The following is a 17,787-nucleotide window of genomic DNA, read 5'->3' on the forward strand; positions in this document are numbered from 1 at the left end:
TGGCGTCTCCATTCTAATTATGCTTAGGGACTCGGGTAGATTAACAAAAAGAGCTTAGGTTCAATTTTGGCGAGAGTTACCCTTTAAGTGAACTGGGTTTGGTTCTTTTAAAACAAACTAAATGTGAAAACACCCATAGATGTAATTACAGAAATGAATTACTTGTATGTAATTATATGCAGGCGTTTTTTAAATACAAGTAATGTAAAAACATGTATGTAAACAATGTGCATTGAATCAATATGAATTGAAGTGTTAGTAAATAGTAGTTAAAGACACCTATATAAAGTGGGACTGTAAAACTTGTGAGTACATAAGTTTCTTAAGCCATTAGATGCACTGTTCAGACATTTCTGTCCTGCTCTTTCGCTCTGTCTCGCTCGTGCTTTACACAGTCTTGAACATGTCAGACCATATCGAGTCAAACTGGAGAAATCATTTGTGGTCATCAGAATGAATTCAGTGAAGAGAATGAAAGTGAAGATGGTGGTCATGATCTTTGAGTGTTGTTTTCCTCTGTCATTTACACACAAGCCTTGAAAGACCTCTTACTTTCACTGTTGCTTTCTCACGGTCTCCTCTCTTTCTGGGTGATGATGTAATAGATGTGTAATTTTTCAGTTGCTAAAATACTTTCTTCTTTCACTGTCAGTGAGGATTTAAAATTGACTGTTCGCCTCAAAAATTAAAAATCAGTTTTTGTTTATTCATACTCGTGTTGTTCCGAACCCGTATTCTGTTTTTTGTTTTGTTTTTTGTTTTTCAGGAATTGGGGTTGAAATGGGTTTTTTTCTTTTAGGAATTGCTTTGCAGACTTGTGGTTGTCAAGCTCTAAAAAAGGACAAAAAAATTAAAAATGTTTTCACATATAAAAAGCCACAAAAAAGAGATAAAGTAGATTTTGTGTCAGAGTGCAGGTAAGAGCATTGCTTTCACTGTTGCTTTTGAGCCCTAATCAGCATTGCAATAATCTCTGAGCAAATATCTAATTGCTAAACAAAGTCTTTCTAATAGAGAATAATTAGGCAGTTAATGAGGTGACAGGTTATTGACAAAACTACTTTCTGTCGCAGCACAAAAATTATAATCTGGATTTGAATCATGTCAAAGAAATCATAAGTGTGAGTACATGTGGATGACACCATCATTTTCTATTTTCAATATTCTGAAGCTGAATTAGAGGGATGTCAATTAAAGCAAGTGTTATTGTAGTATTATTTGTGTGCATTATAGTATTTATAAATTTTGTAAGATTTTAGCTTTTATTTTTTTTATTTTTCAGTTTTATTATTTTATTTTACTCATTAAAGGTACAATATGCAAGAATTTTTGCCGCTAGAGGGCGCTACATTCCAAACAACAACAACGGCGTAGCTTGATGACGATGTGAAGGAGCGTGGAATGATGGGAACTGTCGTTTTAAACTCCACCGTGGATGTAAATCAGTCAGACGGGAATCGAAAAATCATGTTCATGGATGAGGCTAAGTTCTATTTTTATAAATGTTGCGTTTAATGACATGCTTTTTGTGGCGAGGGGGGCGTGGTTCAGCGCGGTCTGTGATGGGAGAGAAAAGAGACGAGCAAGTAGGTCAAGTGCAAATGCACCTGTGTGTGTCTTATTGCAGTGATCGGCGTGGAGAGACCGCTTATAAGCCGCGCTGGAACGAGAGAGAGACTGGAGAGAAAATTGGACGCAGAGGAAGAAAACCGGTGGATCCGAGCTCTCATTTTTGAACTGTTTTGTGCCGTCGCGGTTGCCACAGTGAATGCGCGTTGTGCGCGGCTTTTGTTTGTTTTGCTTTATTTTAATAAAGTACGAGTCCCAGTCACACCGACGCCTGTCTTCTTCCTTCCTGACTCTTAAACCTCATCACACTTTTATTTCATTAAAATGAATTAACCGCAAGAAAAGTAAGGTTTAATACTTCATAGATGTTACTGTATTTGTTGAATTCATTGTTGTGATAACGCTGCGCAGTTTTACATGTACTAAACAATTGTTGTAAAAGTACATTCGAACATGCCCACATCATTTGCCAAAATACTGATTAATCTTTATGTATAACACATGCTATGTTTATTTACATGGCCATAAACACCAGACGTGATAAACAATGTCAATAAACTAAACACAAATCTAAAGCAATAATACTTTCCTTACATAAACATAACTATTACCGAATGCTACATTTGGAAAATATAAAATTAAGCATGCTTTGTCGACAGAACCAGCTGCAATCGGTAAAGAATAATTGTGTACCATAACGACTGCAACAAACAAGCTAAAGTTTGTAGCTTGATAGACGCTACAACTACAACTTCCGCATTTGTCCAGGACTCCACGCAGTACGAGCGGAAACCGAGGGTAACGCGGATATGACGCAATTGACTGGCGACTCCCAGCTCCCCCCTGCTCTAACGCCCCGTTTCCTTGGTTAAAATCGCAATTTTCTCACGATTTAAAAATAGTTGGAAACATTTGGGATATTGTAAGTAATCAACTTAACAAAATATATAACACTGGCCTTGAGATTTTGGGATATTTTAATGCAAAATTCTTACATATTGTACCTTTAAGATTTTCATCTAATATTTTATTTGATTTAAGCTTTATTTAAATTTTATGTTATTTACAATTTTAGTTAACAATAACAAAACTAAGTAAATTAGTATTTACAGAATCATGAGATATAACTATAAGGGTACAATTTGGCTTGTCTGCATTTGCTGTACTGTTGATGGAGAATAGTGATAAAGCTTGCTAGATAATACTATTCATTTATCCATTTTTTAAGGAGACATGGTTGCATGACCAAGCTACCTTCCCATCATTCTTTGCGACAACCAATTACACAGCTAATGCACATACATTGCTCTTCATTTTAATACAGTAGAACTAAAATAGCTTTTTTGTTTGGAGAGGGGCAAAGCGACAAAGAATTAAGAATTCAACAGGAGCTTTTTGAAGGGGTTCAAGGTTTGATTTAGCATGGTCTAGTCCCTGCTGTTAGATGGTGGGAGATGGTAGATGACTAAAAAACATCTTTCTTTATTAGCGTCCATTCAGAAATCAGCAATATATTATATATAGTATATTGCTTCTACAACAGATGTTTACTAGTGCCTTTTTTTTTTTTTTTTTTTGGGAGGGTACTTGAATGCATGACCAGGACTGCATGTGCTCTCTGCTGCCACCTATTTTACTCCCCCCGTATCTCTCCCTATCTGTCTCATTTGTACCGCATTTAACTCTAGTCACAGGTTGCTGTCCCAGAGTACTGCAGATGTCTGAGTCAGCAGCTGCTGCAGTCATGTTAAGAGAGAATACATACATACAGAGACTGTGTTTTACTAACATACATTGTCTCTCACAGTCTTCTTAAGTGCTCCATATGGTGATCATTAATGCTGTTTCCTCCTGGGATGATCCTGATGTCTTCATGTTTGTGTTTCTGTGCTGTAATAACTCGTACTCTTTCATCAGTCAGAGTCAATACTCCTCCTATGCCCTCTCTCACATGCTCACATCTCATTGACAGTTCAATTAAATTAAGACTACCATCAATATCAGTGTGCTTTACTCTTCAACCGTTGAATGTACGTCTCTCTCTCTCTCTCTCTCTCTCTCTCTCTCTCTCTCTCTCTCTCTCTCTCTCTCTCTCCATTAGCTGTTGGCTGTGCTGCAGCAAGGCTGTTCTCTTTGCTGATGCTGCATTTCTCTCCACATTCATATTCTAATTTCACTGCTGTGCTGTATTTTAGCATTCCCCTTGAAAACTTCATGAAGGTCACTTTTTACATTAGAGTTTAGCCTAAACTAAACTGACAGCTTTTTCAAACATAGAGTGGGATATCAGAGTGGGATATAATGTATTTTATCTGGTGCTATGCTTAATTGTAGTCATGCATTACACGCAGTGGATTAGTTACAGTTTTAGTTAGCTAGTTGTTTTCACAATAAATTCCGTTCTGTTAGCAAGAGTTATTTTATTATATTATATATATATTAAAATATCTATATTTTTAATTTTATTTGACTATTTTGGAACTTGTTGAACCGGTTAACGTCTGGTTCCTGAAGCAAAACCAGCTGAAAGATTCTTATCTAAACGATCATTTTCCAAAGAAAGACTACTTTCTCAAAACTATTTTGACTAACTAACACAAGTTGCAAATTTTCTTTTCAAAACCCTAAACACAAATGAATAATTTTACACCGTTCTCGTGTTGAAAGCACCAGCATTTAGATACCATCACAATGTCATCACAACCTCAGTTAACACACAGTTCTCATTATCTGAACATTAGTATGCAAACTAGTTCACACAGCAGTCAGAATGGGGATTGTAAAAATAGCACAGATGAGTTCTTGGCTTTAGATCCAAACACTGCAGAAAGTGTTCGCATTAGAGGAAGAGTATAAGTATTGAATTAAGTCTCTGCCATTCCTTTGAGTGCTAACATGTCTTCTTCTAAAATGTAAATTAGGCTTTAAAGATTTTGTTTGAAGTTTGAGGTTTGTACAATTAAGATTGTAGTTTTGAGATATTTGTTGGAAGTAACCGAGCTTCTTAAACATGTCCGTTATGTTATATTACCGTTCACCTATAAGTTTACCCATCTATAGTGACTTCCACTTCTATCCACCCTCAGCAAAGGAGCACTAACCAGTGTGAACAAGCATGTGAATTCATGCCAGAGTAAGCCGATGATTTTTTTACCAGAAGGTTTGAATAAATGTCTTTTTGTGACATACTATATCTTTTGGTTGAGCTATAATAGAAAAGTTTGTTGGGAAGTTAAAAATGTTTGGTCAGTTACTGTATGTGAACATATTAATTTTTAATGTTATATCCCCTTAGGGGAAGAGAACAAATGTGGACTGTGAGGTTTAGAGTTGGAATTTAAGTCAACCTTAAAATAGCTGGAGCTGAGGGAAAAAAAAGAGCATGTCTACAGAGATTCTGCACTCCAGCACGGACTATTTTCCACTGCTCTGTCATTTCCTGATTTGTTTGTTATTAATTTGTTTAATAGGAGAGATGTGGGAGACTTGGAAACAGAGTTCAAAATAATTACGGTCTCTTTCTCTCTGTCCCTCTCAGATGGTAAGGTGTATGCATTGGGCGGGATGGGAGCCGACACGACCCCTCAGGCCTCAGTGAGGCTGTATGAGCCGACAAAAGACCAATGGCTGCCCCTCACCTCCATGCCCACACCCCGCTACGGAGCCTTCTCCTACGTGCGCGGTAACAAGATCTATGTTCTGGGTAAGGCCTCACAAAATTGTCTCATAAATCTGAATAATTCTGTTGTTTGTCAGAAACACACTCTAGGTTCCCTAGGAGTAATGAGACATGACCATATAATAAACAAGGACAGGCAAACATACAGCAGTGTCTAAAGGTAAAACATTTGTTTAGTGTGAAAGGGGAGCCGCAGTTCAAATCCAAAGCTACCATATTGTTTTTTTTAAATGCTCAAATTCAACTCATTTTGGCTGCTGCATTTTGATCGACATGGGAAAAAAAAATACAGTTTTCTATATTAATACAGATAAAATGTAATTTATTCCTGTGAAATTTCTAAGCTGAATTTTCAGCATCATTACTTGTCATTTCAGTGTCACATGATCCTTCAGAAATCATTCTAATATGCTGATTTGCTGCTCAAGAAATTTTTTTTATTATTATCAATGTTAAAAATAGTTGAGCTGCTTAATATGTTTTTGGAAACCGTGATACATTTTCTTTTAGGATGTTTTGATGAAGTTCAAAACAACAGCATTTATTTGAAATCGAAATCTTTTATAACATTATAAATGTTTTTACTGTCAATTTTGATCAATTTAATGCGTCCTTGTCGAGTAAAAGTTACTGACCCCAAAGTTCTGAACGGAAGTGTTATAAATATATAAACATACATTTCTCTATTAACAGACTGTGTAGGCTAGCCAATAATTATAATGCATCTTATTTTCCATGTCAGACTGTGTCACAATATTCTTTAGGAGCAGCAGATGTGGTAACAACACCTGGTAATTGTTCATGCCGTGCCAGGGCTGATAAGAACTGTGGAGTGGAGTCATTTCTCAGTAGGGGAAGTGAAATCTGCACTGCAATATGCTGCAGGGATCTGACGCTTTACAGCCGAATTGTTCACTTCTTACATTGGTGTTGGAAATCACAAAGGAGCATTAAATGGAAAGCTTCACTGCTGGTTCTCATGATAAAATCAGCCTGTCTTTTAAAAGAACCACAGCCTTAGGCTGTAAGTTGCCGCCACCAGTGGCCTGTTTTGGGCTGAGTGAAAGAGACACAGACCCTTAGTGTCTATTTCCTGCTCTGCATGTTAGTGTTTGTGTGTAAGAGTATGCATATTTACTCATGTATATGTTTATAAGCAGTGCCTAAAATGAACACTCACCAAGTGGCACATACGTGTAAAAATCAGTGTTGGTGAGTATATGAATCACCAGTTGGCCGGTAACATTTGTATGTGTTCTAACAATTCAAAATTGTGAAAACACAAACGTGAACGATGCTCGGGATGGTTGCTGCATCGTCACAAAAATGTAATCCTTGCCAATTTAAATATTCAAGCGCAAAGAAGACGCAAAAAGGAATTTAATTCATATTAATGGGTTAATGGGAATATTCATAAAATGGGTCAATGAAAAATAAAAATGACCATGAGAATGAGAATGAAAAGAAAAAATCATTGGCAAAACATGAATTATTTATTTATAAATATTATTATGTTTTTGGGATGTTGCACCAAATAGCATTTAACCTGAACTAACCTTGCCTTGTCATGAAAAGGTAAAATTGTTGGATGTTTTAAGAGACTTAATAGTCACACCAGTGGCGGCTGCTGGTCTTTCAAAGAGGGGAAGCTCATTTTCGGCCTACATTATAAAAATTGTCCATTTATTTATACATAAATTCTACGTTACTTTTCAAGAAAATGCTCTGAGACCCTGTCGTACCAACTAGGCATCTTTTCCAGTGACTTGACCAGTGTCCTCTCAGTGGCCAGCAGAGTTAGGTATATTTGCATAAATGTAATAATATAATAAAGGTATAAATAATAATATAATAAAGTATAATACTACTACTAATAAATTTTTTTTAATTATATATTTTTTTTAATTATTACTAATAATAATATAAAAAATAATAATAAAGGTATAAATGTATAATTGTGTGAAATGTATTATGAAAATTGGCTAGCAATTTCGACAATCAAATACCAAGAAATAGGTTGCAGCAGTTTGTCTTTCGACTACACTTGCAAAATCCGTGATGGGACTGAGCTCGAATAGCTTCACCGTCAGCAATTTTTTTTTTTTTTTTTATGAAATCGCTGTCAATCAAAAGGAGATGCAGCCTTTCGACAGACCCTCCAATCATCACGCAGAAGCCCGGAGGCCAGGCCAGCCCAGCCCACTCCTCCATTCACCCCCAGAGATGAGCGTCCGTGGGCGGGACATAATCGCAGCATTTATCCAATGACCGTCTAGTTTCGAAGCACTGAAAAAAACAGTTCAAAGCAGCCCCATTGAAGTCAATGGACGCTGGGCTTCAACAGGGAAATGCACTGTGACGCTACGGGAATGTATGAGAAGGAAATCGAGTCAGCCGACCTGCTATATGTAACTGATTCTGAACGAACTCATCTTTGAGATGAACGTTTTCTAACGCATTTTTAGTCAATATAATGTTAACATAATAGTACACATTTGACATTATAGGGGAAGCTGAGCTTCCCTTGCAGTCTTAAAGAAATCCCCACTGAGTCACACCAACACGATTTGGAGTAAAAAATAATTAGTTTATATAATTAGTTTTTTTTTTGTTATTAGTGTTAATAGTTAGCCATTTACCATTTAGGTGTGTGTGTGTGTGTGTGTGTGTGTGTGTGTGTGTGTGTGTGTGTGTGTGTGTGTGTGTGTGTGTGTGTGTGTGTGTGTCAAGGAATGAAAAACTGGAGAAAAAAAATTATACCTTTACTGAAATGTAATGTAGTTGAGCATGTGGAGTGATTAGACTATGTATGTGTAAGTTTGATAGTTGATCAGAGTGTGTTTGTGCCCATGGATTTGATGAGCATGCGAAGTGGTCAGTATGGGGTCTTGTTTTGGCAGATTTGTCCTCTTTCTATCCTCTGCACTGTGGGACATTCTGTTCAGGTCAGACACAAGCCTGTGTGCAAGGTGCAAGCAAGGTGACCGAGCTTTCTCAATGGCTGGTCCTAATCTCTGTAATAGTCTACCGGTTCATTTAAGAACAGCTCGGACTGCTGAAAAATAAGTCGTTGCTTAAGACCCACCTGTATTCCTTAGCTTTCATTTCGAGTTGAGTTTTGCTACTGTGACATTCTCTACTGTTTTTTTTGTTGTTGTTGTTTTTGTGTGTGTGTGTGTGTGTGTGTGTGTATCCTGACATTAAGCACTTTGGTCAACTGTGGTTGTTTTTAAATGTGCTATACAACTGAACTTGAACTTGAACTTGAACAAGGATCAACTGCCCTGTCACTCTTTGAGAAGTAAATAAAACTCTGCCTCCCTACACACACACACACAAACACACACACACACACACACACACACACACACACACACACTCACACATGCGTGCATGATGGGCAACATCATCTTCCCATGCCAACATATGATTGTTCAGCCTAGTGAAGCAGACGCGCCCTCATTACTGTGTTACACATCTGGGCTGTCATTCTCTCGCTGCAAGTACAACTGTGTTTTTAACTTCTTTTTACAGCTCACAAACTGAATATTAATGTGGTGAATTCAGTAGAGATTGCTTGAATGTAGATGAAGGAGAATGTTCATGTGCTTTTCCTCCTAAAGATCACCACCCATTTGCCTCTGGGATAAATAAAATGGATTTATAAATAACTTCATCTTGCTTTAACGGTTTTGGGGACTTTTATTACCAATAGAGTAAAAACTAAAGTGATTTTTCTAAAGTTAAGAGTTTGTTCGCTTAAACTATTTATGTTTACATAAAATAAAATCTAACTCATTTTATTTTTTCTTTCTGTAAAGATTAATTTAATTCGAGTTGGATGAATGCAACTCCTTTACAACCCCTCCAATGTTTTATCTATGATGAAATTATTAGAAATTGAGATATAATGTGAGAAGTAAGTGAAATGTGGAGAAATAAGGATATTTTCCCCCTGGTCTCATGATTCTTCTCCTACACTGTGACACAGTTTTGTTTTGATGGTTAGGCTTAAACGTAAGGCTTAGGCTTTCTTTCTATCTCTCTGTTTCTCTCTCTCTCTCTCTCCCTTTCACTTGCGCTCAAAGGGCCACTCGCCTTTGTATTGCTTGTAATACTTTGGATACAGTTTGACACTTAGAAAAAGTTTTGCATTGAAGATCTTCCTCTTGGTGACAGCAGTAAAGTTAAGAAACTTAATTCTGTTATTTGTCGGATTGCTGGACCACAAATAGAGCCGCGGCAGAATCACATTAAGGCCAAGAATGAGGAATGAGCCTGTATCATAGAATGCTCATTTACTTTTGATTTACTTTTAGATGCGCCCCGCGAGGTCTATCACTGAGCACAGACACTCGATCACACGTCACCCAGATGCACCACGCTATCGCCCCAAAATAAAATCCCTACTGTGCGTGCTAATATCGTTACCTCTAGTGCAGGCTGGAGAGCGACGTGACCCCATTTGTAACTTTAAGCTGGATAAAGGTCTATTCCACTGGTGTTGTTTTCATTAAGCTGAATGAAAGGAACCTTTTGCTAGAAGAGTGTGATCTAAAGGCTTAGCACATGGCATTCGATTTGCTGAATAGCACGATTCTATAGGCTTTTCTCACGTTTTCTGTGCTGATTTTGAAAGAAATTTCACACAATAAATATATAAACACGATAAAATATGTGTGAAAGTGAATGGAACTGAAAACACTACTCTTATTTTTAGCTGTAAATTTGCATTATCAAATTATTTTCTTGATGTACAGATTCTCTATGGACCTAATCTGGGATGGAAATCATCAAACATGACAGTTTAGCTCCTCCTGCTCTTTCAGAAATTTATAAATATGATAAAAGGTGAAATGTGAATTTTCTGTGCTTATACAAAATGTAATAGCAAAGATAATGTTTCCCAACAGGTCTTTTATTATTTAGACAAATAAGCAGTACCGTTCAAAAGTTTGGGTTCAGTAAGAAGTTTTATTCAACAGGGACACGTTAAATTGATCAAAAGTGACAGTTAAGACTCATAATGTTACAAAATATGTCTTTTTCTAATAATTGCTGTTTTTTGTAAATTTCTATTAATCAAAGAATTGTTAAAAATTGTTAGTAAATGAATAACTATTTAAATAAAAATGTATGTTTTCAAATAAATAAAATTACTGTTTTCAACTTTGATAATAATAAGACATTTATTTATGAATTACATGAATCATGATCGCATATTTTCAATTCAAAACGGCGAAATATTATAAAATGTTCAGTAGTTTGCATCACTAGTTTATACTGTCGGTCGCTGAACATTTCTACCGTAAAACAGTTGTCTAATACTTGCATCTACTTACATCTTTCACGAACTCTCGTTGCATTATAACAGTAACAGTAAGGCCGTAAGACCTGCCTTCTTTGATTTGGTTGGCCTTCTCAATCACGTACATAGTAAAGCGCTATATAAATGCCTCATTTCAAGCATAATTTAGGGTTAGGGTCATTTTTTTAGAGCAGCCTAAAACATTTATCAGCCTAAACAAATTTACTTTTAAAACAACAAACAGCTATACTCAATCTACACTAAAATAAGATAAGACAAATAAAATATGAATTTTCTCATTTTATATTATATTTTTTTATTCACAGCTATTCACAGAATATTTTTTTATTCACAGCTCAGACAAAATTATTGGCTCTGGTCCCCCCCCACAAATTCTGCCTATGGTTTGGGCCAATAGCAGCCACACTTCACTCAGCTCAATATCTCACCCATACACGTATCTGTTGAATCTGCTTGTGTGTTTGCCCTCTTCCCCTCAGCTAATTTCTCACAATTTCGACCACGGAGGCTTTAATGATTGAAGGCGGAAGGCTGACATAGTTGAAAGAAGTTAATTAGAGGTATCCAGGAAGGTCAAGAGAACAAGTCCTCTTAAATGGACTGCTATAACCTCGCTTCTTATAGAGACACACTGCCCTGTCCTCAATTCTTTTTCCTCTATCTGTTACTCTCTCACGCTACCTTGACTGCATTTCCATTTTCTGGCTTCCTTTCTCCATCTCTTCTCTCTTCCACATTGTTTCTCAGACAGGTTCTTTCAATCCTCCCTTTGTTTTCTCTTGTGTGTGTTTTTCCCTGGCTCTTTGTTGTGTCCCAGAGGGCTCTCAGTAATGCCAAAGCTGGGAGGAGATCAGTCACATTGTGAATGCATAGACAAGAGGACGTGCGAGAGGGGAAGAATAAGAAGGGGGGGTGGGGAAAGGCATACCTTGAAACATGACAGTTTTTGATGCCTTCTGAGCTCTCACATACATAAACAATGATACACACCCTAGAGTTTGTACACTTTACATTGTTATTCAGAGAGGTTTATGTATGTTGTACTGTACTATTTGTTGTAGATCAGTCGGAACTGATTTTGTTACAGAGCCCAGATTAAACATTGGACTTCAAGTAGCGACCCAACATAGAACCCAAACTGTTTATTGTAGAAAAGTAACAGAAATCCTTTTAAAATCACTGAAATCAACATTTAAATTTGTTAGTGTTTGGCAGTGTTTACAAATGTGTTCTCTTGAATTTTTATGGTTTCATGTTCTCAACCAGTAATGTTTTTAACCCTTTAGAACCTGAAGCTAAAATAGGTGTTTTTCACATAATTTGATTTTTTGACAGCAACATTTTGAAACAGTGTGCTATCTTCATGTGCAAGGTGTCATCTTTTTCAGAAAAAGATAAGTTTTCAACAAATTACAGTTATTGACCATTATTGTGTGTGGTGAGTTTAAATAGACAAAAATAAAAAAAACGAGAATAGATTTACTGATTTTTATTTAGAAAAAAAAAAAGAAAAAATCATGATCGAAAGAAACTAACACTTTAAAGTAGAAAAATGAACTATAATACATATATACAAGTTTTTTTGTGACATTGGGTTGCACAGTTTTCATTTAGGACACTTTTTTTCATACATGCACACATACAAATGCACACATTCATAGGCACGCACACATAGACATGCACGCACTACATGCTTAGATACGTGAAAGAGTAACGGCCATCCGCCTCCCAAATTTCATTAAAAATCATCCCAATCCCCTCTTCTGCTGTCTAACACTTCTTTCGCCATGTATTTGTTTGTTTCTTTTATTATTTTATGCAATCCATAACACTCTAACCTGCCGTGCATCGTATCTCTCTGTTCAAATCCTTCCATCCTGCGCTGCTGTCATTTGCAGACGGAAAGCATGACATTACCGTCATAAGCCGTATATTGGCGAAAAGCGCATGATGTTTACTTTCAGGAACTATTTGAATTATTTTAATAGTGCAAACGGTTGAAGAGTTACAGTGACATGAATACAGCTTGGTTGGCTGTGTCGTCGACGACAGCTTGGTTGTGGTTGATTTTTTTTTTCTTTTCTTTTTTTGTTTCACCTTATGTAGTTTTTTACACGTTTTTTAAAGATGAGGATATGTCCCACCACCTTTCCATGTTGGCATCTGTCTAATTTGGCTGCTTTTACCTAGTGACAGAAGCCTTAGTGCCAAAATATTACAGTGTTCAATTGGGCATGTGACCTTTAACGTCAACAACAAAAACATGAGAGTCCTATCCCCTGTTTATTTTGCATCATTTTTAGTTTCATTCACCCAAAAGCGAAAGTTCTGTCATTGTTTACTCATCATCCAAACCTGAATGACTTGCGTTCTTCTGTGGAACATAAAATAACATATTTAGATAAATGTCGCAGTGGTGTTTTTGTTGTCCATACAATGGAAGTCAATGGTAACCAAAACTGTCTGGTTATCAACAATTTTCAAAATATCTTCTTTCTTGTTCCATATAAGAAAGCAAGTCATACACGTTTGAAACGACATGAGGGTGAGTAAACGAAGACATCATTTTAATTTTTGGATGAATTATCCCTTTAAATGCACAATTATATGGCAGATCTCTTTAGGGTCCAACCAGATGAGAACCACTGGCTTTAGACCTCAGTAAGTGTACAGTAGATGCCATATTTTGAAATTGAAATTTTGAATGAAAAATTATTATCGGATGAAATAGTACGGTTCATCTAGTATGTTGTATTTTAAAATCCTATGTAATGCTGTATTTATTGAGAAGTTCCAGATTGTTTTGTCCACTGTGACCATATTTTCAGTGCTTGTCGGCTTAATGATTTGTACCCAGCAACAGTATGACATGAACTTCCATCCATCACAGCCTCGTTTTTATTTTCATCACATTAACTATGCTGTCTGCTGTGACTAATGTCTGCTACTGTAGCTACACTCTCACAGAGGTCCAGCTTGCAGATTCATTTTGTTATCACTGAGAAGACCTAATTGTTTTATCATTTTTCTGCAGTTTAAAAATCCCAATAATAACAAGCTCCTCAAACATATTCCACATAATAAAACATTATAAAAAAACACCACGTTCACATGACCTCAAGATAAATAAGATCATTTGATATCTTTTGGGGATGAAATTGGAAAAGCCACATGGTTTGAAACATCACTTTTGGTGAAAGTGCAATAAATAATTGTTCTATTTTCTATTTTTCCCTTCTGTGATTGTTTTATTGTGGTTGAGCACTCTAGTTGCGCTTTTTTTTGTCTAATTCTAGCAATTTTAAGATCATGGGGTTTGTTTTGGTTTGTGTCTGCCAAATGCATTAATGTAACAAAACAAAACCATTAGCTGACAATAGTGATGTGTCCTACGGAATGAGGCTTTCTATTTCTTCATTAGTTGCATGTGTATATGTTACTGAATCCTTAGGACGATCATTTGTGTTGTAGTCAGAAGCGTCATGCACCTTCGTCTCATTTGTAAGCAGGGGACAACTGACAGTCGTAACCTAAATATGAATTTCATTTACAATAATAAATCCTAAAATTCGTCATTAACTTACTTTTCGTACTTTTTATTTCAAAATAAAAATACTCAGATAAAGAACAGATACTTGAAAAAAAGTAAAAAATACTTTGTTACGGTCCACTACTGGCTGTTGGTGTGCTGTTAGATGCATCATATCTGGTTCACTATCTTTATGGGGACTCTCCATAGACGTAATGGTTTTTATACTGTACAAACTGTATATTCGATCCCCTTACACTAACCCTAACCCTACCCCTAAACCTACTTATTGCAGAAAACTTTCTGCATTTTCACATTTTCAAATAAAATCATTCTGTATGAATTATAAGCTTGTTTCCTAATGGGGACTCCCCATGGTGATACAAGTACCCAGGAGTCTGTGTGCATTCAGGTTGTAGCCCCCACGGGGATATAAAAACATGAACAAACATGAACAAACAAACACACACACACACACACACACACGTACGTGTGTGTGTGTGTGTCAGAGACCCAATAATATAGGCTGTCAGCTCATCTGAGGAGACCAAAGCGATGTCAGTGAGTCATGACGTGTGGTAATCGCACACACACTGGCTCCCAGCAGGGACAGACGTGACACAAGTCCCATCAGAGAGATACCACCCCCCCGCCACACACACACACACACACACACACACACATACTCCCTCTTAATCCTCCAACCCTCTTACTTTCCCCTTCAACAGGTGGGCGTCAAGGCAAGCTGCCAGTGACCGCATTCGAGGCCTTCGACCTTGAGACGAAGAGCTGGACGCGGTACCCGTGCATCCCCAGCCGCAGAGCGTTCTCCTCATGCGCTGCCAGCGACAGGGCGTTTTTCAGCCTGGGCGGCCTCCAGCAGCCGGGACCCCACAACTTTTACTCCAGACCTCACTTCGTCTCCACTGTAGAGGAATTTGATTGTGAACAAGGTGAGTAATCTCTTTTCCTGAGTCTTGAACATGAATATTAGTATGTCAGCTCATTAGAATGTCAAGACATTTTTAACAGTTGGAGTAATGAATATAACTAATAGTTGCACTGTAAAAAGATGTTTTTTGAAGCCAAGCTTTGCTAAGGGCCATAGATTTTTTAAATGTTTTTGAAAGAAGTCTCTTATTCTTACCAAGGTGGCATTTGTTTGATCAAACATAAAGTAAAAACAGTAATATTATTGCAATTTTAAGTAACTGTTTTCAATATATTTTAAAGTGTCATTTATTCTTGAGATATCAAAGCTGAATTTTCAGCATCATTACTCAAGTTTTCAGTGTCACATGATCCTTCAGAAATGATTCTAATATGATGATTTGATGATCAAGAAACATTTCTGATTACTGTAAATGTTGAAAACAGTACTGCTTAATATTTTTATGGAAACCATGAAACATTTTTTAGCATCCTTTGATGAATAGAAAGTTTAAAGACATCACATTATTGTGGCAAGTGAAATCTTCCACAGCATCTTGCTTTACAATCAATATGACATTTTTTATGAAATCATGAAACATGGAAGTGATACTTAAAGCAGTCTTGACAACATTTTGGTGTCTGTTGCATGGTTTTCCTCTCTTTTTTTGCACTGTTGCTGTGGTTGAAACCTCTGACAGTTGGGCTTCAATCTCTTCAGCCTCACAATGTGATGAGAAGGAGAAAGATTGATGTGTTGTTGTGTTCACTGTACATACAGCACCGGAGGGGTGGAAATATATTTGTTTCTCTCTCTCTCTCTCTCTCTCGCTCTCTCTCTCTCTCTCTCTCTCTGCACAACAGGGTTCACTGGTATAACAACTTGCTTTCTTGGCGAATATCTCCTATAAGGTCATTGTGAAAACTGCGTACTCAGTCCCCTGGTCTAATAAATTGCACATTTTTTTTATCCATTTCTTGTATTGGGGAAATCAACAGGGACACTGAATATTTATTCACCTTCCTCTGAGCACAGGAAGGTATTATTCAGTCATTATGCGCAAAATCCAGCAATGTCAGCTTTAGATTACGCTGACTGGCCAATACACAGTTTTAAGAGAGTTTATGTGCCATTTAAATGTACTGTTGCCCTGCATTAAATAGCAGTGGATATAAAATGTAAGTTGATCTTCTAGTTAGTAATTTGCATGAAGGATCTGATATAAAACTGAGGAAAAACATAATATGTGTTCAACTCACACAGATTTAATGTTCACATTGATCTAGCATACAGAAGTCTGAGACCACATAAAAAATGTGGGCTTCAAAATCTGATTTAGGATTATAAACAATTTCACTAAAATTGTTATTCTGATCATATACTTTTTAATTCGTTTTTATTTTAAAATATTTTAATATTTTATTTATTTGTCAGTTCTTTACTTTTTTATTTTAAAAAGATCATTTCATAATAAAAAAATTAAATAACAATAAATACATTTTTATCACATTTAAAACATACAAAAAAGACGCATTTTCACTAGTGCTCTCAAAATTTTGGTCCCCACTGTATTATGATCCTTTGTGTTGGTTTTCTCCCAGTGTTCTCCAGCCTAGCTGGCTTTTAATTAAACTATAATTCTCTGTTTTGTTTCGACAATTTTTCCCCATCCCAGGAGAACCACTCAATGAGCTTTTAATTGCAAAAAAAGAAAAGAAAAAAAGCTCATCTTCAAATAAATAGCCAAACCCCAATTGGCCACCGGCCCTTATCACAAAGATACGTGTTATTGTCTCTTTCATCTTCTGTCGCTTTTCCTTCTTATTCCCATTGCGTTTGCCAGTTTGTGTGTGTGTACGTGTTTTTCAGACTCTTGGACGTGCTCCAAAACAGAATGAAGTCTGATCTGTCCTCTTGATGTAAGGGTCATTCTCACCGACCTCTTAAATTATATTCCTGCCTGCCTATATATTAAACCTCTGCTACACGAATGTCTCTATCTATTACACTCAGCCCAAATGGACAAATACAGAAGGACAGAAGGGACAAAAATCAATATGAAAGTAAAAAGGTTCCTAGATGTTTAAACACCAAGCCACCTGTTTGGATCCTACGTGCTTTTTAGATAAAAAAAAGAGCTGGAAGTGTCAACTAAAAATAAATTGTTGTTTATTTGGTGACGGCAAGCGTGAGATAAGATGTGCAGGGGTGACACGAATGGGACTGGTTGTAACCTGCTCAATTTTACCTTTTAATCAGAGGCATTTGCATTTAAATGCTGCTGTTGCGTGCTCTGATTCTATGTGCTGTAAGTGTGTGAAAGAAAGACTGTGTGTGTGCGCGCTCAGGTCTGAGTGTGTACGGTTAATGGAGGCTACCGCGAGTCCTTCTTGTATAAGTGGCAATCACTAATTCCATTATCACTTTACCTATTACTGTAGAGGCCGTAGAGAAAAGCTGCCCAGTGTAATTACCAGCCCACGTTTACAGGCCATATCCTCAATTACACATTACTGCTCTCTAATCGCCCCATTCAGCACACATAGGACCACATGTGTGTGCTTATGTGTATTTATGAGTCGCCCTGCATTACAATGCAAAAGGCTTGTGCATTGTGTTTTGTGTTGTATATTGCAGCCTTGATGTCACTGTAATCTATAAGTTTTATTTGTTTTGGATAAAATGCGGTCAACTGGTCATTATCACAAAATAACATGAGAAGAAAGAGGCTGATACGAGAGACTTACTAG

The 17,787-nt window shown here is 36.8% G+C and overlaps 1 protein-coding gene across 3 annotated transcripts in view; it reads left to right on the forward strand.

Moving 5' to 3' along the window:
- klhdc8b (kelch domain containing 8B) overlaps positions 1-17,787 on the forward strand; it is a 133,531-nt gene that overhangs the window by 80,789 nt on the left and 34,955 nt on the right. For all 3 annotated transcript variants that reach the window (XM_082146341.1, XM_082146340.1, XM_082146342.1), the window contains 2 exons: positions 5,108-5,272; positions 14,835-15,059. In XM_082146341.1, the coding sequence (XP_082002467.1) occupies positions 5,108-5,272; positions 14,835-15,059 (390 nt within the window). The remainder of the gene's footprint in view (positions 1-5,107; positions 5,273-14,834; positions 15,060-17,787) is intronic.

The sequence above is a fragment of the Leuciscus leuciscus genome, assembly GCF_965113295.1.
Source record: "Leuciscus leuciscus genome assembly, chromosome: 18".
Lineage (NCBI taxonomy): Eukaryota > Metazoa > Chordata > Actinopteri > Cypriniformes > Leuciscidae > Leuciscus > Leuciscus leuciscus.